The 23,468-nt window shown below is 51.4% G+C and overlaps 1 protein-coding gene across 2 annotated transcripts; it reads left to right on the forward strand.

The window, feature by feature from the left end:
- The first annotated feature begins 1,811 nt into the window (after positions 1–1,811).
- On the forward strand, positions 1,812–23,070 carry PAIP2B (poly(A) binding protein interacting protein 2B). Of its 2 annotated transcripts, none has more exons than XM_073343031.1 (4): positions 1,812–3,019; positions 8,164–8,318; positions 19,216–19,392; positions 20,235–23,070. In XM_073343031.1, exons 2-4 carry the CDS (start codon positions 8,172–8,174, stop codon positions 20,292–20,294), a joined length of 384 nt encoding a protein of 127 aa, XP_073199132.1. In that variant the 5' UTR covers positions 1,812–3,019; positions 8,164–8,171; the 3' UTR covers positions 20,295–23,070. The 2 variants fall into 2 exon arrangements, with proteins under 2 accessions (XP_073199132.1, XP_073199133.1); XM_073343032.1 differs by having other exon boundaries at positions 1,820–3,019; positions 20,009–23,070.
- Positions 23,071–23,468: the final 398 nt, after the last annotated feature.

A 23,468-nucleotide genomic window follows, 5' to 3' on the forward strand; every position in this document is an offset into this window, starting at 1 on the left:
CACACGGTGTCTGTGTGTTCCAGTTTTGGAAGCTAGTGAACAGCCAGGACCAAAACATCTGTGTCACGTGACTTAATTACTATGCTTCCTTTGACTCCAAGGAGCCAAAAGCCGTAGTGGCACGTACAGTGCGAGGAAGTATCCTTGTGTGCTTGATACTGTACAGGCCTTGGGCTTCTACAACACCGCCACTGGTGATGGATGTGCTACACCGTTGGAAAGCATCCGGCTAGGAGGAGTGTTTGTGGTGGGTGTGCTCCTACATGCTCAGGTGGATTTTGAACCATATATCTCAGAAGGACTACTTGTTGGACCTCAGTTTTGGAAACTTTTCTCATGGAGGCACAGGGTGTCCATCAGCCACCTGGTGTTTCCTGCATCCAACCCTAGATCCTATCTGGCACTGTCTTTCTGCAGCTTTCAAAGGGTACTGTTGTCCTGTCTGTCAGACTTGGATTACAGAATTAGCTTTGTCATACCCTTTTCAGGCCTGCCTCAAGTACCCAGCAGCCAAATCATCGAATGCGTGGCATTAGTCTCCAGCCATCCTGTGAGACAGCCAGGGCAGCTCTGGTGTACACTGTGGTTTCTTTGTGGCATGCTCTTAGCTCCAGGATTCCTTCACTTGAGCTTCCAGCTGATGTCTAATTCAGCTTTGTCTGGTCTTCTCATAGTTCCATCAGCAAGCAAGAGGGACGATACACCAATCTTACTGGGTGACTAAGCCCAGTTCCCATTGAAACATCATCTAGGCATTTTGCAAAGAACAGGGCTGTGCAGAAAAAACAATTTCTGGACCGACAGCTGCTGTGATTGTCCCTCCCTTTTCAGACTTAAATGTGATGGTCTGGCCACGTCAGCAAATGTCTAGATGCCAGATTTCTTGATGGAGCTGAAGCTAGATGACTTATCAGAATCAAATGCACGTCTCTCAGATCTCTCCATTTGTTCTTCACCAACATCTGCTGTTGTCTGTGGAGACTTGATACATCTGATGTTACATGCAGACTAGTAGATATGTTGGTAAGCACCTCTGGATGTGATTCAGGGCCAAATGGGTTTGTCTTATCAATGATATGGTCGGTGAGAGCTGTAACATGATCTTCATCTTCTTCAATGTAGAGACAAGGACTTGTTTGTTGCCTTTGTCCTCCTTGCTTCTTGTTAGGTCATAGCGTTTGCATATTCATAACATGAAGCTGTGTATGGTCATGTCTAACGCTAATACTGACCTGTGCATAAGTGTGTCTGACATATTCTAGAAATTAACTTTTTAATTCAAAGGCTAGTACAGCACATGTAGGTGATTGCAAATTAAAACCTTCTACCAGGCAGACTGGATGCTACAATGTACATACAAAAGTTTACCAATGGAGAAGCATCACGTTAAGAATTCCCATACTTTACATATACCTGCTATGCAGTACAATCTGTAGGTACGGCATCTACTGTGGCTAGTGCACAGCCTTCAGTGTGAGATTCATCTGGTCAGTGAACTTCAACTGAAAATATAGAAAATGATTTGTGAGATATCTGACAATTAAGAATATGCGACATGAAAACACTTCGTGTTAGGATATTGCAAAATGTTGATAGTCGCCATTTTTGCCACAGGCTAAACAGCCCCATTGTTTTGGGGCGGGGGCGGAACTTGTCCACGCAAAACCAATAACAGTCTTTTCATACATTATCGTTTGGTTGCGTTGACCAGTAACCCACGGCAGTAAGTTGTTGAAATGAACCACTGTAGTCATGTTGTCTTGTTTCTGGAACTGTGCAAAAAATGGCTCTCCTTTTGGGTACCATTATTTTGTCTTGCCTGCAGGCTGATGGCGACATTTGACAGCTCCATGTCAGACCTCATCTAAATACGCATAGTATAAGTTTTCAAATGATCTATGATGTTGGTGTGCAGAGGGTGGGCACGTTTAAGCTCCAAAAATCTGGCCCGTTTTGGAGAACTACTGCATGCCTAAAGAGCTTACCCTGAGCTCTGTTGGCATGTGAACAGTGCACTTCTCTATGGTTAAGTGTGTCTGCACTGAGTTTCTCCGCAAAATCTAATAACAGCAAGGATGGGAGTCTGAGTGTAGTGTGGTGGCTGCTGTCTTGTTTTAGCTGCAACCCTAACTCCGCCACTGACTTTCCGTGTGGCCTTGGCCAGTCTATCTCGTCGTCCCACCTGTAACGTGGTGATGCTTAGCTACAGTACTTCTTGGTTAGAAACGAAACAAAATAAAACCGAGCCCCTGCCCCAGGGGACTTAGTTTCAACATAAGACAAGAGATGGGAGACAGACATGAGCAGAAGGAAACAATGATCAGCATGGTCAGGTGGTGGTGGTCGAGCACGGCAGCAGTTTAACCATTGTCAGTTTTGTGCAAGCATCGTGGCAGAGGACAGTTTGAAGGAGGACGATACATTAGTTTTGCAGATGTTCATGGGGAGCTCCTTCCCGCATGAGGGGCAGTCTTGGAGAAAGCATGAGGGTGTGTGAAAATTTGACAAATGGGTGCTGGAGACTGCTATTGTGGGCTGATTGTGAGTGAGGATCAACAGCTTGGTAGCAAATGAGATAGGTAGGGTGGGGACTGGCTGTGAAGGGCCTTGAAAGTGAAGACCAGCAGTTTGTTTGTTTGTGCTCAAGCAGGGGGAGCCAGTGGAGGACTGTGAAGAGAGAGGTGACGTGGTCAAAGCGACGAGCTAGGAAAATGAGCCATTGGCTGGGAGGACTTTATCTCATGGCATTCAGTGCTTAGAGAACTAGTGAAACAGGATCCTGGCAATCATCACAGAATGTCCCTAGCTAGGGACCTGGATTTCCAAAGTGGAATGACCAAGCAGGTCATGAAGAAGGGTATAGGCTCACTTTCTGCCTCCTGCTGCAGGTCACCTTTACAAACAAACAGCTGTCTTCTTCCATCTGGCCTGTATGGTCTGCATCTGTAGCCTGGTGTTGAGATGCCCTCTTGAGTGACTCCGGCATGGTGGGAAGGAAAAGAGAAGCACAGCCGTCAAGGTATGTGAGAAAGGGAGACAGCCGGGGTGTGCTGTGGGGCATGACCCCATAACTCAGTAACTAGCTGTCTCCGGTATCAGGTTTAAAATGACATCATGGGTCCAGGCCCAAACTCAGAAGAGGCCCCGGCACCTGGACCATGGCCCCGCTCGGCCCCACCCCTACTCGGTCTCTTCCCCCTGAGGTCCCGCTCACTCCTCTCCGCCCTTCCCTCCACCCTTGGGGAGACGAGGTTGAGCACGGGCAGGGGCTCAGGGTAGAGTATTGGGTGGAGTGAAAGTGGGGGCAGGGCCTCAGGGTGGAGCACAGGCGAAGCATGGTGCGTGGGGCCCACAAAAGATTAATCCAGCCCTAGTTGTCTCTCTGGCTACATCTTGCTTTTCTCCAATTCAAAGTTCCCGGCCTTTGCTGAGCCTCTGAGCTCCTGGCCTGGTGTGTGTCCCTTCCACGGTGTACCTCATCAGGGCTCAGTGTTTTCCCTCGATTTCTTTGTAGACAGTTGTTTCTTCCTGCCTACTGGTGGTGTTGCTCAGCAGGGTAGCACTCCTTTCCCCATTGCTGGAGGGAGTGATGATGCAGATAGCGGGCCCTGTCACGTGGTGGGGAGCTCACATTTGGTTCTCAAGTGCCTGGCAAAGCGATGGAGGAATCCTTTTGCCGCTGGGAAACTGCTGCAAAGCTCTGCTCGGCGTGGGTCGAGCTGCACTGAGGGAACAGGCCTGGGATTACACCTAGCACAGCTGATCAACGCTGTCAGGTGTGGGTGGATGGCAGAAGCTGCCTTTTGTTGTTTGTTTTTATTTTTGGGGCACTTGATTTTTGTGCTGCCACTTTAACTGCCCCAATCTCTGCAGTTACTGGTACAGCTCCTCCTGGCTCACACCTGGTGCTAAGATCAGTGTCCCTGCCACATCCCTGTGTTTGCATAGAAGGGTTTACTCTGGATAGTGTTAAGGAACGGTAATCCCTGCCAGTTCTTTAACCCTGCATGAGGGGTTGGCTTTGCCTGTGTAAACATCTTGTTTTCTCAGCGGAGCAAAGAAATAAGGGGAGACTGGATTGGATTTCTTAAAGGGGAGGAAAAACTCTATTGTGTTCTAAAACTTCAGCATCCTCTTGCCCCCACCCTGCCTCTGTAATCTTCCCCTCGACCCTCTGCTCCACAACTCTTTTCCTGCCTTCTCCACCACCTTCCCCCCCAGGCTTTGAGTGATGCCTGGTTGGGAAGCTTGCCCTAGCAAGGAAGAGGACCCCACCCTATTAACTTTTGCAGCATTTAACCAGTCATTTTAAAAACAAAAACATCTTCAGCTTTTCTGGTTGTGCTAAACCTTCCAAATGGGACCTGGTGCGGTCTTCCAGAGTCTGCAGACAGACAGTTCCAGGGCCCCTGCTCCTGCTATTCTGCCCTACAGATGCAACATTAAGATTCTGGTCAGTTTCTGCTACTGTCGAGAACCCTGTAGACAGCAGCCGGACAAGCTGATTCCTGCTACTGCTTGGGGACAACTGGAACAGCAGCAGAGGTATTCGTGGAGGAGGGGTTGGCCTCTCCCCCACATACCAGGCGGCTGTGGTAGAGGGAGGTGAAAGAGGAAAGATCCTTATTTCCTGAAGCTAAAACGTGGGTGTGGAGCTTCACATCAGAGTCCTCTACAAGCCAGAGGCTGATGGAATAACCAGTCAGGATCTAGGGTAGAAATCCCAGCAGCAGGGGAGCTGGGCTTCTCAGCCCCCACACAGCCTTATGCTTTGGATCCACCTCTGTCTAGTGGGTCTAGTTCTCTGGCAAATAAATGATGATGGGTAAGTATTTCAGGCCTTGTTCTCCTACAGGAAATGTGGCTGCTTCTCCTCCTCCCCCATAGTACATGTGCTAAATGAGTATTGCAGAATTCCAGCTGCTGTGGGAAGCGTGGGGTGGGGAGGAAGACTGTGTCAGTCTGCTGCCCAGAGTCCAGATCTGAAGCCAGCTGTGATCCAGATTCTAAGAGGAGAGAACATTTCAGCATGGTTGTGGGCGGGGACAGGGTGCTATGGAATGAGACCTGTTTTGGATGTGGCCAGAAAAGTGCATGGGGCTGAGTCAAATAAGACTCATCCCACTTTTCCTCTGCCTTGCAAGATGGCATCTGTCAGAGTTGGAGCTACCCAAAACCCCAGGGAAGACTAAACATCCACAGACACATTGTAACTAATTTGTGGGGTTTGATTTTTAATAGTATTTTACATTATATAGCCTGCTACATCTCACATTCCTCTCTTTCCATGGTTTTCCCCTCCATTCACAGTAGGAATTTAGATAGATGTTTCGCCTCATGCAATTTTAGTGTGTCTCATGATATTTGTAGTTATTAAAGCTCCAGCTTCTGAAGTCATGGGAATGTGTGTCTCAGCTTTTGTGTAAAAAGTTTCTAGCTCTCATGGTTATAGGCAGTGGTGAGCTGGAGCCAGTTTGCACGAGTTTGCTAGAACCAGTTGTTAAATTTAGAAGCCTTTTTAGAACCAGTTGTTCTGCGAGGGACAACCGGTTCTAAAGGGGCTTCTAAATTTAACTGGCCAAAAGTGGCGCCTTAGGCACCGACTCCAGGGGTGGTCCAGCCCTGGAGCACCCAAGGGGAAAATTTGGTGGGTGCAGAGCACCCACTGGCAGCTCCCAGCCCCAGCTCACCTCCACTTCGCCTCCACCTCCTCCCCTGAATGCACCGCCCCGCTTTGCTTCTCTGTGCCCCCCCCCCCCCCCCCGCTTCCCACGAATCAGCTGTTCGTGCGGGAAGCTGGAGCAGGCTGAGAAGCAGGCGGCAGCTTCCCACTCAGGCCCAGGGAGGCAGAGCAGAGGTGAGCTGGGGCGGGGTGGCGCGAGGAGGGCCGCCCGCGCCGCAGCAGGTAACCCGGGGGGATGTGGGGGGGGGCGCAGAGGAACCACTCCCCGCCCCAGCTCACCTCTGCCACCCTCGGCCTGAGCAGGAAGCCGCTGCCTACTTCTCAGCCCTCCCCGGCTTCCCGTGTGAACAGCTGATTTGTGGGAGGCGGAGAAGCAGAGCGGGGCGGCGCGTTCAGGGGAGGAGGCGGAGCAGAGGTGAGCTGGGGCCGGGCGCGGGGTGGGGAGCTGCCGGTGGGTGCTCTGCACCCCACCAGTTTTCCCTGTGGGTGCTCCAGCCCCGGAGCACCCAGGGAGTCAGCACCTAAGGCACCACTTCTGATGTGATCAGTGGGTGAGCGGCCGTTCCTCCTGTTCCCCCCCAGCTACACTCCCCCACCCCTAGGAGCCAGAGGGACCTGCCGAATGCTTCCTGGAAGCTGCCCTAGGTAAGCACCGCCAGGACTCCCCACCTCGCCCCCTGGCAGGTGCCTCTGGCTCTTAGGGGTGTGGTGGGCACCCACTACGGTGGCCTATGAGACTGTCCTGCCCAGTTCTGGGGGCAGTCAGGGGACAGGGGAGGGGGGTGGATGGGGCAGGGGTCCTGGGAGGGAGGGCATCAAGGAACGCGGGGGAGTTGGATGGGGCAGGAGTCCCGGGGGGCGGGGGTGGGCAACAACCCCCTCGTGGGGTGAGGAGGGAACCCGTTGTTAAGATTTTGGCAGCTCATCACTGGTTATAGGAGACGGCTTAAAAATCTAACCCAGGTGCATCCTGACAGGCTGAGAAACCAGAACGTTGAGGGGAAGAAAACCACCTATTTTAAAAAGTCTCATGACTTCTAAGTTACTCTCAGAATTTCTGCAGGCCTGAGTCCTGGTTTTTGCTGTTGGTGGGTTTTTTTGTTAAGTGTGTGGGCTGGCGATATTGATTCTAGGGATGGGCCTGTAAATGAGCCGGTTTGCAACCATCCTGGACGTTAGAAATGAACTCACCTATTCAGTCATGTAACCTCCCCTTTCCAGTCAGGGGAGAGGCCAGGACTGCCCCATGGAATCCATTTCAGTAGTAAAGGCAAGAAGGTTAAGTTTGGTGTGTTTGCCCCCTTAAGGTTCGCCATGCGATGTTAGCCTGCGTCTGTCATACCTCCTGCATGGTGAACTGGTTAAGTAGGGATCAGATGTGGGGCAACGTGGAGGAGTTAACATGAAGAGAATTTGAAACCTGAACTCCTGAGCGTTCCTGCGTTTAAATGTTCAAAGAGCATATTTAGTTTTTACTTTCTAAGTCGGCTAAAGAGGATGGGGTGGGAAAGCCCAGGGCTGGGAATCTGAGAGCTGGCTTCTGTTCCAAGCCCTGTTGCTGACTCTGTGTGGCCCTAGGCGAGTCACTAAAGTCAGGGCTACGCTACAAAGTTGTCAGTGGAGCTATGTCGGTCAGGTGTGTAAAACCACACTCCCCGGTGACACGCTAAGCTGGCAAAGCCCCAGCGTACACGTAGCTGTGCAGACGAGAGCTTTGGTCAGCATCGCTGCTGCTGCTCGGGGAGGGGCGGTTACCGGGCTAGCAGAACTTCCCCTGCGGGCAGCATGTGCTGCTGCCACATGAGGTACTTTGACCGAAAGATGAAGCCTCAATTAACTGAGTGTAAATGCTGATAGATCCCTAAGGATCTCCTGGGCACTGCACATCCATCCCCAAGGAGAGCAGTGCGTGCTGGAGTAATGAGACAAGTGACAGGTGCTGTACACCTTGGAAGCTCTCATCTTGTGAGATCGGACAACACAGATCATCCTCAATATGCTGGGCAGGTTTTCCGCCTGGTGGGGCGAGACCCAAGCACGGCACACGTACCTCCTTTCTTGCTCTGGGGTTGAGTCATGCGATGGTGTGGAAGTCCTGAACTCCCTGAAAGGGGGTTCCAAAGAGGATGGATCTAGACTGTTCTCGGTGGTGGCAGGTGGCAGAACGAGGAGCAATGGTTTCAAGTTGCAGTGGGGGAGGTTTAGGTTGGATATTAGGAAAAACTTTTTCACTAGGATGGTGGTCAAGCCCTGGAATGGGTTACCTAGGGAGCTGGTGGAATCTCCTTCCTTAAAGGTTTTAAAGGTCAGGCTTGACAAATCCCTGGCTGGGATGATTTAGTTGGGGATTGGTCCTTCTTTGAGCAGGGGGTTGGACTAGATGACCTCCTGAGGTCCCTTCCAACCCTGATATTCTACGATTCTATTCGTGGTCTGTCGCTTCCCTCCTTCTGATGCTCCCTGTTTTCCCCTCCCCACAGAACCAGTAATGATGAATGGTTCCAACGTTGCCAATACGACGACGTCCAACACGAAATCCAAAGACGAGCAGGTTGTAAACGGGCACGATGAGAAGGAGAACAACCCTTTCGCAGAGTACATGTGGATGGAGAATGAAGAGGATTTCAACAGACAGGTGAGAGGGAGGCAGCTGGCTCCATATCTCTCTGCAGCCCTCATTCCTGAACCAAATCACACTTCCAACAGGGTGTGCAAACGGGCCGGGGGACGAGTGGAGGAGGGACAACCTGCTCCTGTTCTCCCCACCCTCCCATCCTCCAATAACATCTGGCCACGGTGACAGAAAGGACATGCCCTTCCCCCAGACTTTGCTCTGAATTTTAAGCAAGTCAGTTCCTGCCTGCCCAGTTTGGAAAAATCAGGCCTGAGTTGGGCATCCAAAAATGGACGTGCCCCAAATCACAGGTCACTTCCAACAGCATCGTGCATAGGGAAGGGGTTAATGACTTGAGCGGGAGGTGCTTGCCAATAGGTGGACTGGAGAGGGTCACAGTGTTGTTGCAATAACCTTAGAAGCTGTTTGCTCTGAATTTGAGCAAATGGCATCTGAGCAGAGGAAACCGTGGTAGGAGAGAGTTAATGGTCTGCAAAATACTTGATAAATGATGATCCAAACTTTGCGTGACTCTCCTGTCCCATGAGAAGCTTGTAACATGTTGCTTCGAAGCTTGTGACTTGGATGATGATGAGGTGGGAGCACTGCAGGGCTTGGTTTTTAGGCAGTCTCCCCATTCCCAACACACAGTCTTATCCCCTTGCTTCTCCCCTGGCCTCGCATAGATTTCGTCCCGCTGCCAAGCCTGTGCGATGTGGCAGGGGAAAGCTTGCCGGAGCTCTGCAGAAGGGAACAGCACACGCCTCTAGCTGGAGGAAACTTAGACTCTGCTTGAGCTGGGTGGGGAATGAGCTCGCCTGCCGCTGGCCGTTCCATTGGCTGAGCAAGCGCCTGCTATGGGCAGGAAACCTGAAACTTTCCTGCTGGAGAGAGCGGACAAAGGCCTGCTGCTTTCCTGAAGTTCCCCACTCACTCGGTATCCTCAGTGTACCTGTGTGGTGGGGGATTGTTCCAGCTGAGGGCAGGAGCGATTGGATGGAGGCCATGCTTCCCTCCCCTCCCCCAATGCCCCAAAAGGGGAACTTCCTCAGTCTTTAATGTTCTCAGCAGAAAATCTCCATCTGGGAATGTTTAAGCTTGTTCCCATGGGAGCAAACCCCAGCCTCCAGGGCTCACATTAACCCTTCAGCGCAGAGCCGTAGTCCTGTCACGCCAATTATGCAACAGTCGTTACTGAACTATGGTTCACGTGTTTTTTTGTTTTGTTTTTTAAAATTGCAACTAGACACAGCAGCCGCCCACGAGCAGCTGCACGGGCGGGACTGTGTTAGACTAATTAGAGAGAATGTTTGCAAAGTGCTCAGCTGCTGGAAGCCCCATGGAAGCGCTCATAAGCCGTGTTATATTGAATTCAGTTTGTCTTTTTTCCCCTGAAGGGAGCATACTGTGGATGGAGGTGGATGGGGGGTGCTAAGGGGCAATAGATAGGAGTCATGGGGTGAGGAATGAAACTCCAGGGTGAATGCTGGGGATCTGTTTGACTGTGGAATGGGGTCCAATTGCTTGGGACTCTTCAGTGAGATTGCAAAGGGAAACCAGTCTGTGCCTTCCTGCATTCGCCTGCTTTGCCAGCCTCAGCTCTTCGACTAGACAGGCTTTGAATCTGGAGCTATCCCAATGATCTAAACTGGACGGGAGATGCATGCGTGGGATTATGGCAGCCAGACCATATAACTTGTATTGCAGGAGCACCTCAAGGCACAGGGAAGGACCAGGATTTGCAGAGCTGCCAGGTGTTGCCCATTTTAGATGGGACCATCTGCGTTACAGCCTTGACGATGGCGAGGTCAGGCTTCTGTCCCTGGGAGTGTGTATTCCAGCCTGCAGGGGGCTTGATGCACCCGTGGAGAGTAGAAACTGGTCCCAGGGGCATAAGAAGCTCAGCCAGCTTTTTCGGGACAGTCTGAGGTTTCGCTGAACGGTTTCTAATCCTGATGCTTCTCGGGGAGAGCCCTCCAGGGGGACAGCACTGGATTGGGTCACAGACTCAGGTGAACCATAGAGATGGGAACCTATGTCATCCGAGGCAGAGGTAACTCTCAGCCCATCACTGTGGGTCATGCCACTGCAGTGAGTGGAATTAGCCTGAGTTGGGCTTGGCTCTGTTTCCCACTGATAGTTTCATCCCTTCAAAAGGCTGTGTTAAGAGACCATCCCCTTCCCCCCACCCTCCTCAATCCCTGTGGGGGTTGGAGGTCCAGGCAGCGACAAGACAGACCTGACTTGTGGCCAGTCCCAACTGGGTGACTTGTCCCTAGACTTGGGGTTGAATCCTTCCCAGATTCACTTTCTCCCTGTTCCCTGCCAGTTTTCTGGAGTGTTTGTTTCCTCCACACAGTGCTAGCCAAACAGAGAAGTGTCTGGGTGTCTTCACAAGCCCCCAGGCTCCTTGCCATGCTCCTCCCTTATTTGTTCCAGCAATGGGCCTTTTCCCACGGAAGGAAGGCTCCTGACCCAGAGAGCCTGCACATCACAGGGGGAAGAACAGGAAGCAATGGGCTCTGGTTGTAATGGAGAAAACGCAGGTTCGATACCGGAGGAAGCTAGAACAAGCAGTGAGGGGAGTCGGTGGAGTTGTAATGCTTGGGGGAAGGTGCGAAGGAGATTTTAAGAGCCCCTCAAATAAGGCACATTTTTAACAGTGAGGGCAGTTAACCACCGGAACAACTTCCCACGGCCTATGGTGGATTCTCCATCGCTGGCAATCTTTAAATCAGGATTGGATGATTTTCTAAAAAATCCGCTCCAGTTCATACAGGAATGAATGTGTCACGCGGGAGGGCAGGCTAGGATTAACAGCGATCCCCTTAGAGCCTGTGAGTCTCCGAGCTCAGACTGTCCTGACCGGATAGTGTAATCGTGCGAGCCTTGTCTACACTCCTGGCTTAGCACCAGGACATCTGCTGGCTACAGGTACGGATTCTGCTAGTGTGGCTATTCCCTTGCACATCTGGGCGTTGTCAGCCCCAGGTTTTGCTGGTTTCCTTGTAATACCCCTCCCCCCCCCCGCCTCTACACGTAAGCACCTGCAAGGGTGCCCAGCACCGTTGCTCCCAGCAAGGTGAAGTACTGTACTCCATAAGTGTCTCCCTCCCACCAGGCAACCAACCCCCCTGTGTAGCTCGGGAGAAAGCACTGGCATCTCCATGACCAACTCGACTGTGTCTGTTCCACAGCTCAGCTGCATCGTTCCAGTATCCACAGCAAAAATGCAAAGCCCTGAATGAATCTGCGCGGTAGCTGGAGGTGCAGTTGGCTCAGCCTTCGGGGGCCATGCTCCTGCCTGGATCTGTAGCTCAGACTGGGTTAAGGCGGGGTTCTACCTACTGTGGCCAGTCTGAGACCCAGTACCGTGCATTCATCTGCGCATCCTCAGGAGGGTGGGATCCAGAGCGGGGCTTGACGTGCAAGGAAGGCTCTGAGCGCCTGCATAAAGCAACCAGCAGGCGTGGGGTGGCAGGGTTACACTGATGGGTATTTAAATGACAGGAAAGAGGAAGCAAGAAGGCTGCTCTAGGAATAAAAATGCACGAGGTGGGATGTACTGGAGCAGAGTCAGCTCGTTTGGGAGCGGGGAGTTTGGCAATCATGGAACCTCCTCCTCCTCCTCCTCATTGTTTCTCCTCACCTCTGTTTCTCCTCACTAGTCTCAAGGACCTGGAGGGAGCCCACACTGCGCTCTTTCGCAGCCTCTGTGCAGTCCAGTTGTTTAACCAGCTGATTTGGGGGACTAATCTGGATCTGATGATATTCATCTATCAGACAGCTGCAGCAGCAGATGCCAGTCCTGTGCATACTGGGGGAGCTCTGTGGCAATCAGTCACTGCTGAAATAAGTCTAAGTTAACATTCGTCAGACAATCTGCAATAAACTTCTTGCAGAATACAGCAATATAGGGATGGCCAGACCCTGTTAGACCAGGACCTACCTAGTTCTGTATCCTGACTCTAGGGGCCTGTACCACTAGATGTTGCAGAGTAAGCTTCTAGAAACCCTGAGGAGACAGCTAGGGAATGACCTGCCCCCAGGGGAGGTGTCCCAGAGTTGGCTTACAAGGCTAATGCGGAGACTTGGTTTTAGCCTGCATTGCTGTAGAACAGGGGTCAACAACCTTTCAGAAGTGGTGTGCCGAGTCTTCGTTTATTCACGCTAATTTAAGGTTTCGCGTGCCAGTCATACATTTTAACATTTTTAGAAGGTCTCTTTCTATAAGTCGTTAATATATAACTAAACTATTGTATGTCAAGTAAATAAGGGTTTTTAAAATGTTTAAGAAGCTTCATTTAAAATTAAATTAAAATGCAGAGCCCCCCGGGCAGCGTAAGTGCCACTGAAAATCAGCTAGCGTGCCGCCTTTGGCACGCGTGCCGTAGGTTGCCTACCCCTGCTGTAGAATAACCTTCAGATCAGAGAAGTCTCTGATCAGCTGTTACAGCTGAAGGGCCCTGTACTGTGGGGAAACTTAACTCAGTCCTGAGCTGACAGGAGGAGCTGGTCTGTAGGATTTCAGGCCAGATCACATATTGAAGTGTTGGGTTTGTTTTTTTTTTTTGCTCCAGGCTTAGGCTGGGCTTGGCTCTGTCTCCTGACAGATGCTTCCAACGCAGGCCTCTGGCTTGCAGTTTCACAAGGGCTTGCTAAATGCTATTGCGATTGCAAGGTCAAGGAATGGCTCTTTCCGGACACAGCAGACCCTGCTCCCCTGTGGCCTGCAGTGAGTCAGGGTTTCTACTGGGGCAGAGAGGTGAGCGCTTCCCCCTGCCTTCATAATCTTTGCCAAGCCTCTGTTGGATGGGGAATAGCCTGAGGCTTTTTAAGAAGAACTTTGTAACTAAATTGGCCATGTGGCTCTGAAGTAGCTAGGGTGTGGCTGGAGTCCAGCTAAAGACCCTGTGGCACATTTGCTTCCCTGATGAATTGCCTGCTTGGTGCAGTAGGTTATAAGTAGGGCCCTACAAATTCACGGCCGTGAAAAACACACAATGGCCTGTGAAATCTGATCTCCTCTGTGAAATCTGGCTATTGTGGGGGTGCGGTATTGCCACCCTTCTTTCTGCGCTGCCTTCAGAGCTGGGCAGCCGGAGAGCGGTGGCTGCTGGCTGGGCACCCAGCTCTGAAGGCAGAGCCTCGGTCAGGAGCAGCGCAGAAGTAAGGGTGGCCTGGTCTGGGGAGGTACCCTCACTTTTGGGGAGGGGCAGGGCCAGCCTTGTGGGTGAGCGACGTGGATGACTGCCCAGGGCACCGTGGACAGAGAGGTGCTGTGGTTACCCATCGACATACAGCCAGCCCAAGGCCCCTATAACCCCTGAGTGCTGGGGAGGAGCAGGGCTGGGGATGTCTTGGCCGGGGGCGCCGACCCTGCGCCAGGCTCTAGCTGCTAGTCCTGGCTGGGCTGCGGAGGGATGGGACTTCCTCTTCCCCTGCACGGGCCGCTCCCAGGGCCAGGTCAGACTCCCCCCTCCAGTGGTGGTGCAGAAGTAAGGGTGGCTTTGTGTTTAAGGCATGGGACTAAGAGCTGGGAACAGAACACACAGTATCCCAGCTCTGTCACCAGTGTCCTATGTGGTCATGGTCAGGATGCGCTCTCTTGCTATGGCTCAGTTTATCCATCTGTGAAATGGGCTATTGGGCGTTTAAAATGCATTGCTTATGCCCTGATGGCTATGCGAGCCAAAAACCACAGTGCCTGCCCTGAAGGGCTTAGTCAGATAAGACAAGATGCACTGGGAGGTGGAAGGAAGGTGGCACTTCCGATGCCTTGTTCTGTGATGCAGCGTTGTGATGGAGAAGGCCTCTGGCTGACTGGGGGTGGTTAGTCCCTTTGGGCCATGTGGAAGCAGCAAGTCTTTAGGAGGGATTCGATTGGGGGTGGGGAGCCAGGAGTACTGGGACCACGAAGCCTTTCCATGTATGGGTGGACGGCAGGAGAAGATGCAAGCTGTGGTGTGGAGCAGAGCAGAGGGATTCTATTGCTCGCTTGCTGTGCCTCGCTGGAGTGTGGTCTGCTTGAGGGGACTGTGTGCTGAGCGTGGGGGCCTGCTACCTAAGGCTGAGAGCTCCTAAGGAGGCTCTAGCCTGCTGTCCTTAGATCCCTGATCTGTTTAGGATCCCTTGCCGGGGATGGGGCTGCTCAGGGAGAAGAGGGGTTTAAGAAACCAGCTCCTAAGCAACGAGAGGAGCTAGCAAACAGGAGACTTTTGCGCAGGAGTTTGAGGGTGTGTGTGTGTGTGTGTGTGTGCGAGAGGCACCTAACAAACATTCTCTAAACTTAGACCGATGTCACTTCTCACCCCTACTGAAGAACAAAAACAAAAAAGTCCTACAAGAGTAGATTCATAGATTCATAGATATTTAGGTCAGAAGGGACCATTATGATCATCTAGTCTGACCTCCTGCACAATGCAGGCCACAGAATTTCACCCACCACTCCTAAAAAAGACCTCACACCTATATCTGTGCTATTGAAGTCCTCAAATTGTAGTTTGAAGACCTCAAGGAGCAGAGTAAAAAGAATGCCGGCAGAAGTCCAGCAGCAGAGTGTGGGCAGGGGAGGATATCCGGTTTATTGCGCTGAATGCTGCATGCGCGATTGTGGCATACGTGTGCATTCAGTGCAGGTAGCTCCTGGCCTTCAGAGACCAACTATGGGCTCTGGAGACCAGAGTGGCTGAACTGGAGGAGCGATGGGAGACAGTGAGGTGCACAGAGGAGACTTTTAGGGACATGGCAGAGCAGCCCCATCCCCACTCTGACAACCGCTGGGCTGTTGAGAAGGATGAATGTCTCAGAAGGAGAACATTAAGCTGGAATGGAGGAAAACAATCTCATAGTTAGGACCCTCCTTTCAGATGGTGTCACCGTGTCCTCGCATTGAGGATATCCCTCCAGAGGAGGGGACTCCAGTTATTGGGAAGAGACAGGTAATAGTCATGAGGGCTTTGGTTATTAGAAACATAGATAGCTGGGTTTGTGAAGGCCAGGAGAACCAAGTGGTGAATTGCCTGCCAGGTGTGAAGGTTGCAGACCTCTTAAGACATCTAAACATACTTGTGTGCAGTGCTGGGGAGGAGCCACTTGTCATGGCCAAGACCATAACAGGGTTAAAAAAAGAACTAGGTAAATTCATGGAGGATAGGTCCATCAATGGCTATTAGCCAGGATGGGCAGAGATGGTGTCCCTAGCCTCTGTTTGCCAGAAGCTGGGAATGAGCGACGGGATGGATCACTTGATGATTCCCTGTTCTGTTTGTTCCCTCTGGGGCACCTGGCATTGGCCGCTGTCGGAAGACAAGATACTGGGCTAGATGGACCTTTAGTCTGACCCAGTAGGGCCATTCTTATGTTCTTATGGTACACGTAGGTATCCATGACATAGGGAAAGGTGGTAGAGAGGTCATGGGAGGCTAAATTTAGGCTGCTAGGTAAGAGATGAAAGTCCAGGACCTCCATGGTAGCAGTCTCTGAAATGCTTCCAGTTCTAGAGTAGAACTGCAGTATCTCACTGCATGGATGAGAGACATTGGTGTAGGGAGGAGGGTTTTAGGTTTATTAGGAACTGGGGGGCCTTTTGGGAAAGGGGGAGCTTACACAGGAAGGATGGGCTCCACCTAAACCAAAATGGAATCAAGTTGTGGCATGTAAAATTGAAAAGGTCATTGAGGAGTCTTTAAACTAAGGGCTAGGGGAAAGCCAACAGGTACAGAGGAGCATGCAGTTTGGACATAGACTTCCTTTGGGGTGGGAAGTACTACATCCTAGTAAAGAGGGAGGATAGAAGTTGATAAGGTAGGAGCTGAAGAAAAACAGTCAGACCAAAAAAGAGTCCCACTCACTTATATCACATCAAGGCAGACAACTAAGTATTGACAAATTTATAAGTGCTTATATACAAATGTAATAAGATTAAATATTAAGACAGGTGAACTTGAGTGCTTGGTGTTAAATGAGGATATTGATATAATAGGCATCACAGAAACTTGGTGAAACAGTGGTAATCAATGGGACACAGTCATACCAAAGTACAAAATATATAGGAATAACAGAGTAGGTCGTGCTGGTGGGGGAGTGGCATTGTATGTGAAAGAAATCAGAGTCAAATACAGTAAAAATCTTAAATAAATCAAACTGTACCATGGAATCTCTAAGGATAGAAATTCCATGCTTAAACAATAAGAACATAGCAGTAGGAATATACTACCGACCCCCTGACCAGGAGCGTGGGGGTGATCAGAGAGGCTGGGAAAACAGAAAACCCAGTATGATCTGGAAAAAGGGGTGTAAACTGTGAGCTGGCAAAATCTGCTGATATTACAAAATTACTTAAGATAGTTAAGTCCAAAGCTGACAGTGAAGAGTAGCAAAGGGATCTCCCAAAACTGGGTGGTTGGGCTACCAAGTGGCAGGTGAAATTCAATGGTGATAAATGGAAAGTAATGCACCTTGGAAAACATAATCCCAACTATACATATAAAATGATGGGGTCTAAATTAGCTGTTTCCACTCAAGAAAGAGACCTTGGAGTCATGGTGGATAGTTCTCTGAAAACATCCTCTGTGTTTCAATCCTTCTACCTCCTGATTTTGAATATCTGCAGTTACGTTTTTTGTCCTCAATTCCTGCTGTGGCTGGTGGATCTCTGCTCTAGACCACCAGTGAACCTCCACCATCTGGCTGTGTTGGAGAGCTTGAGCCCCAGTGGAGGAGTTCCCTCTTCTCCAGCGTGCACTCCGTAGGAGTAGCCTGCCACCACGTGTCGGCATAAACACACTGCTGGTGTGGTTTAACGAATGATTATGTGTTCTTTGATGGACCGCTCCCAGAGCAAACTCCAAGAGTCTCACTTCTTATTCCCTGCACACAGAGTGGGAATGTTTATCTGAGCTGCCCTGTGGGATGACACCAAAAGTGACAGGCTGAGCTACTTCTGCAGTGGGTTTTGTCACTTCTGTGCAAATCTAATGTTCCACTGAACCCTGGAGCTGAGCTGCGCTAGAGACAGAAAGGGGCCTGAAAGGTAGTGTACCCTCCACCCATAGTGTGCCCCTTGTGTCCAGGTGCGAAGCTGCTAAGAGCACTGCTCTCCGGCACCTCATGCTGACCGCCTGCCTCTCGCCGGGTCTTCCAGGTGTCAGCCGTCCAGCCAAGTCAAAAGTTCAGTCCCCTTCCGGAGTAACAGAAAGGTCCAAGTGAAAATCCTAACAAATCCAAGTAGTTTTTCCTCTGCCCCTTGTGGGCCAAACTAATAGCTACTTCTGCAGCCGGATTGCCCATGCTGCCTGCTATCTGCAGGGTCTCTGGCAGTTTGCCCTGGGGTCGCCCTGCTCCCCCGTAGGAGCCCTGTTTCAGGACTTCCCCCATAGGAGTCTACTCAGCTCCCCATGGATTTCTTCTCACTTGACCTCTCCTTCCTTTCCCTTCCCAGAAGCCGGTTTCCCCCTCTAGGATGCTGTAGGCCAGTGCCCTCTCCTCCCCCCAGAACCTGATGACAGGAGCCGTGCCACTGTCCCCCTTCCTGGGGGACCCTGGCAGTTCTCTCTGGGTCTCACCCTGCACTCTGAGCCCTCATTCACAGAGGCCTGCTCTGTCTCCTGTGGGCTCCTTCCAGCCTGCAGCAGCTGCTGGGTCTCTCTAGAGAGATCCTTTGTGCCCCTCTTTATACAGCTTGAGCAGCCTCTATCTAGCTCAGCTGCTCCATTGCCAATTAGCTACAGGGCTGCCACTTGGAGCACTTGAGTGCTCCCAGGTGTCGCCCACAGGGTCGTCGTGAGCCAGTTGGGCCCTCGTTCTCGTGAAGAGCCACTGGTCCCATGAGTGGTCCATGTGGACTTCACTGAGGCACAGATAGGAGACTGGAGCGGCAGCCTATACTCCACTGAGCTGCGGGTCCTTAGTGCCTTTTGAGACTCAGGCCAACTGCTTAGGTCCCCAGCTTTGAAACCTGTGACTTGACCAAAGCCCACCCGACAGGTTGGTGGCAGAGCCAAAGATGGAACCCAGGAGTCCTGGCTCCTTGGCAGCTACTCTTGCCACTAGAGCACACTCCCTCCCAGCGTTCTACAGTAATTGTCCAAAACGCTCCGTCTTGTAGTGCGTGTTAATAATAGGCCGGTGCAGACTGAAGCAAACAAGCAATTGAAGGCAAAGCTGTAGAATCCTATTGCCTTCCCAGGGCTAATGCCTTGCAAAGGTTGGGGTTCCTGCTTTGAGCCCCATCCACATTACACCCTAACCTCCACTGTCACAGTCCTCTAATTGGCTTGGATGCCCAATTCGACGCATGCGATGAGCAAGCTCTGCTTGAACATGTGCACCGTGGCTGTGGCAGGGAGTGCCGTGCTGGCAAGTTTAGGTGGGGCGTGTAGATGGACCCAAAGTTGTAGTGCTCCCTTCTGAACTGACTGCTGCTTGCCGTTCACGGTCCCTCTGACACGGTCGGTGCACCCTAAGGGCCATGTTTACACATGGCTTTGCCTCGCCACCAGGACTCCTGGGTTCTGTTTCTGGCTCTATCACCCACCTGTTGGGTGGGCTTTGGGCCAGTCACTTTCAGGCCAGCTACGTAAGCCCCCAAGTTTAATTTTCAAAGGTGTTAAGAACCTGCCTCCGGCACGGCCAGATCTTAGTCCAGGATTAAACCGTGGCTCCGGCATGGTAAAAGCATGTCTCAGCGTGGCATGGCTTTGCCACACCTATGTTCCTAAAGTGTCCATCCCACAGCTTTTCTCCAGGGCATAGGGAGATGTACTCTCATTCATAGATTTCCAGGCCAGAAGGGACCACTGTGATCATCTCGTCTGACCCCTCCCCGGGAGCACATACTGTGCTGAGCATGCTGGGTGCACTCAGGCAGGTGGCGTTCGACCCTCAGCCCTGATGGTTCTTTCCCCTTCCTGGCCAGGTGGAGGAGGAGCTGCAGGAGCAGGACTTCCTTGACCGCTGTTTCCAGGAGATGCTGGATGAAGAGGACCAGGACTGGTTCATTCCATCACGCGACCTGCCCCAGGGCATCGGGCAGCTGCAGCAGCAGCTGAATGGCCTCTCGGTGGGCGACAGTTGCAGTTCAGAGGATATTTTGGTAAAGATCTGGGAGCAGGTTGTGTGCGGTAGTGGTCCCTGGGGATTTCCCTACCCTCAGCAGGGCCCTGTCTCAGGGTGGGGAGCACCAATGAGGGCAGAGCACTTCTCGCTGGTGGGGTTTACTGAGCCATTGTGTAATCCTCACTAGCACTGGTGGGATTCGCATGCACTGCATGGTGAGGATACACCCCCCTCAGGGTTGATGAGTCCCCATTTCCTTCCATGACGGTCCCACAGGCCAGGAGTAACCATCCCAGCTTGGTATGTCTGAGGGGTTACGTTCTGCAGGGCTTCCCCTGGGTCTGCAGGAGGCGGGGTGGCTGGTTGTCATACCAATGAGCTATGCCCATCACTTGGGTAACCCCAGGCATCTGAGATGATCTGTACTGGGATTTCCTGATCTGGAAAACACTGCTGATTGTGGGGCCTTGCAGGGGCCTGTGGGTGTTATCATCCTGCAGCACAGACTGGGGGCAGGGGAGATGCTCTGCATCAGTTCCCATTACATGGCATCTTAAGTAGCCAGATCTCTGGGTAGAGAGGAGGAGAGGGGGGTGAGGTGGAGAGAAATGCACGGTGAGAGGAATGATCCATCTCCCTTTTCTCCATTTCAGAGCAAAAGCAACTTGAACCCCGACGCCAAGGAGTTTGTTCCTGGAGTGAAGTACTGAACCTTCAGGCAAACTTTGAACAGACTGTGTCCCTGGCTTTTGGAGTGGGAGAGGGGGGTGGGATAGGATCCAGGCTAGAGTTGAACTCGGCACGTGAATGGAGTCGCCGCGATGCAGGGAAATCTTGCTCTATAAGCTTATCGGGTACCTTTTTGTTTTTCCTTTATAGCATCTCTTGTTTGGGCAGGCGGCTTTCTGGGACTCGGAGCCCTGCGGGCTTATCTTGTGACTGCTACTCCATCGACAGCCAAGTCCAGGTGTGTGCTTCAAACCAGCTAGCAGAGGCCATTTTTGAAAGCAGGTTTCCTGCTCTCCTTCCCATCCACAGCATGCCAGGAAATGCTGTGGGGAAGGGTGGGGCTTGGGGAAGGATCCGGATTGGGTACGCTTCATATTTCCATTCAGCAGGGATTTCAGAAAAGCTGAAGCGTAATGAGGCTGCGATGCAAATCCTTCCAGCTTGCTGGATTTCCCAGCTTTCCTCTGGAAGCACAACAAACGCCCTTCCTTTGCGTGCACCGACCCCTAGACTGGGTAACTCTCTGCAGACCAGGAGAGAAGTCCGGCCTGCTTTTCTTGTTGGTGGAAGTTCTCAAGCCAGGGAGATCAGATTGGCAAGAGGCCAAGCGACCACTGGGGAAATGGCTCCTTCTACAGAATGTCCATTCGCCTTGGCTTTTTGTTTCTGTTCTTGGGCTTATTCAGTGCTGCAGGCTGCCCCTCTGAAACCTCCAGCATCTGCTGTTTACAAATCACTAGGCAAAGTGACCCACCTTTTGGCGTAAACAAAAAACAAACCCAAAGGGAACTAAAATGCTCCCCACTCCCCAGCATGCTGCTGAACGGCTCTATGGGGAGTTGTGTTCCAGCTCACATGGCAAACCCTCCTTGGAGAGGAGAACGATCCATCCACGTCTGGTGCGCTCCTTATGGGCCCCATCCTGTACGGTGCAGTGCTCCCCTTAGAAGAAGATACTCAGCAGCTTGTAAGATCAGGCCCTGGCTATTTGGAGTGTGGTCTGTCTGCTCCCTGGGCATGCCCGAGTGTCTCATGAGAATGCTTCCCTGGCTTGAGAGAAGCATTGGGGCTGCTGGTCATCACCTTCCCCAGACAGGAAGGGCCTGGCTTGATGTCCTGACTTGTGCCCCACAATTTGCCTCTTGCCATGTGAGATGCTCGGTGGGTGTGGAGGCAAATTTGGCTTTTGATAACGAATGCTTTGAGCTGATGAGAATTGTTGGCAAACAAACCAGAGACTCCAGGACACCTGTGGGAACCAGCTGGGAGCAGGACACTCTGCCCATATTGTCAACCAGTGTTTCTGAATGGTCCCATGGTTCGGGATTTAACCATTGGGCTTGGGGGAGTGTCTCAGCAGTGGTACGGTCCCCTCAGAATTTAGGCATCCAGGTATTTAGAGATTAAAAGCATCCTGGGTTGCAGGAGTTGATGTCACTTCTGAAGCCCTCCAAGCCACGGTTAGACACATGGTCTGGGAAACACAGGAACCTCCTGTAACAGGAAGGGATTTCCAGCCTCAGACTAGTCTGGAGGAGTGGGAAGAGCAAGTCCCCTGTGAGCTGTCAGATGGACTTGCTGGGGCCGTATGGAAGGCTGGGGAACCTTCAGCATAAAGGTGAGGGAGCAGCTTTTAGGAGGCATTGCCCACCACCTTGTCCTTGGGCTGACGGAGGGCCTGCAGGATCAAGCTCTCTCTAGAAGCAGATACCAGGAATTTTCACATGAGCTGGTAAACCGCAGGCCCAGCTCCATTTGTAACAGACACGCTCACAGCTTCCCTCTCCTCTGTGCCAAGCCGGAGCCATCTCCTCTTGCAGCAGGAGGCCAGGATCCAGGCTTCAGCTTCCCCAAAGCAGAGCCCCAGCCTCTTTGGGTTTTAAACCATCTTCTGGGAGGTTGGTGGCTTCCTCCTTCTGGGAACCAAGGTCTGCAACCTCCGCGCCAGGTGGACCCAGCTGTCTCTCAGTGAGGTTGCCTTGGCTGACGCTTGCTTTTTTTACTACATCTGGCCTTGGTGAAGTAGACTGGGGTTCTCTGCTTTGTCCATGTACAACACAGGCCACAAACACCCAGCTTCAGAGTGCGACCAGGTTTTTAATCTCCTCTCCCTGCTGCAGCTTTTTATATCGTCCCTTGGAACTTTTTCATTAGATTGGCAATGGGGATTCTGGAGTCCTTTCAGATCTCACCTGGGCTGGAAATTTAATGACATCAGAGAGCTGCCCACTGGCCTATGTGAAGTGAGTGAGGTTCTCAGGCTGGTTCCCACTGACCTGGCAAACCCCATCGCGCCTGTTGACAATCTTAGAAGAAGGATCCATGGAGCATGACTACCCCTTACGGCATAGTCGAAGCACATGGCATTGTTGCTCTCTGTATGGGACCTGCTTTGGGATTAAACTGAGAGATCCAATCTCCGTGGCTGTCGGGCTGACGCCTTCAACCAGCACTAAACTCCCTTGCAAACTTCACCCAGGATCGGAAGTGGCTCAAACTGGAGTCTTACTGAAGTCTGCAGGTACCTGTATGAATATTGCTACATAGTGGCAGGATTGGGCCTGGTTGTGTTGTGTCCTCCTGTTCTTGGGTACAACCGTTGCCTTTAGTGCCTACTTTCTGTTGCCCCATCTAAAAGGGTTTTTTCCATTATCTGGAGCCAGAGCGCACGCCTTGCTACGCATCTAGCTATGAATGGACTGTGGCACGGGAACAAAAATGTTCAAATCCCAGCTGCCCTTTGGAACAGCCCAGTCTTCTGGGTCAGCGTGGATTCCACTGCCATGAGAGAATAATGTCCACGTGACTGTGCGGGAGTGGTAAGGGTGGGCATACAGGTCAAACTTCTTTTGTATCACTGGTTGAGTTCTCAATTCCCCACCACCACCTTGCTCTGGCTTCTTTCTGACTTTTGAAAACACTTTCTGATGACGTGCTGTACATTTTTAAGATACGCATTATTAAAAATAAATCTTTTTGGAGTTGTGCAGTGCAGTTCATAGATCTTTCTAAGGGCCGGGTAAGCTCCTAATCCATGGGCAACTCCCACAAACATCAAGATCCCAGTAGGATGCCTTGTGTCAACTTGTTCTTTCACAAGTCCTCGTTATGGAAAAGACACCCATAATTCAGTGTTAATAAATGTAAAGTAATGCACATTGGAAAGCATAATCCCAACTATATGTATAAAATGACGGGGTCTAAATTAGTTGCTACCACTCAAGAAAGAGACCTTGGAGTCATTGTGGAGAGTTCTCTGAAAACATCCACTCAATGTGCAGCGGCTGTCAAAAAAGCAAGCAGAATGTTGGGAATCATTAGGAAAGGGGTAGGCAAAATAGTCTATTGCCTCTATATAAATCCATGGTACGCCCACATCTCGAA

Source organism: Lepidochelys kempii, chromosome 4 (genome assembly GCF_965140265.1).
Source record: "Lepidochelys kempii isolate rLepKem1 chromosome 4, rLepKem1.hap2, whole genome shotgun sequence".
Lineage (NCBI taxonomy): Eukaryota > Metazoa > Chordata > Testudines > Cheloniidae > Lepidochelys > Lepidochelys kempii.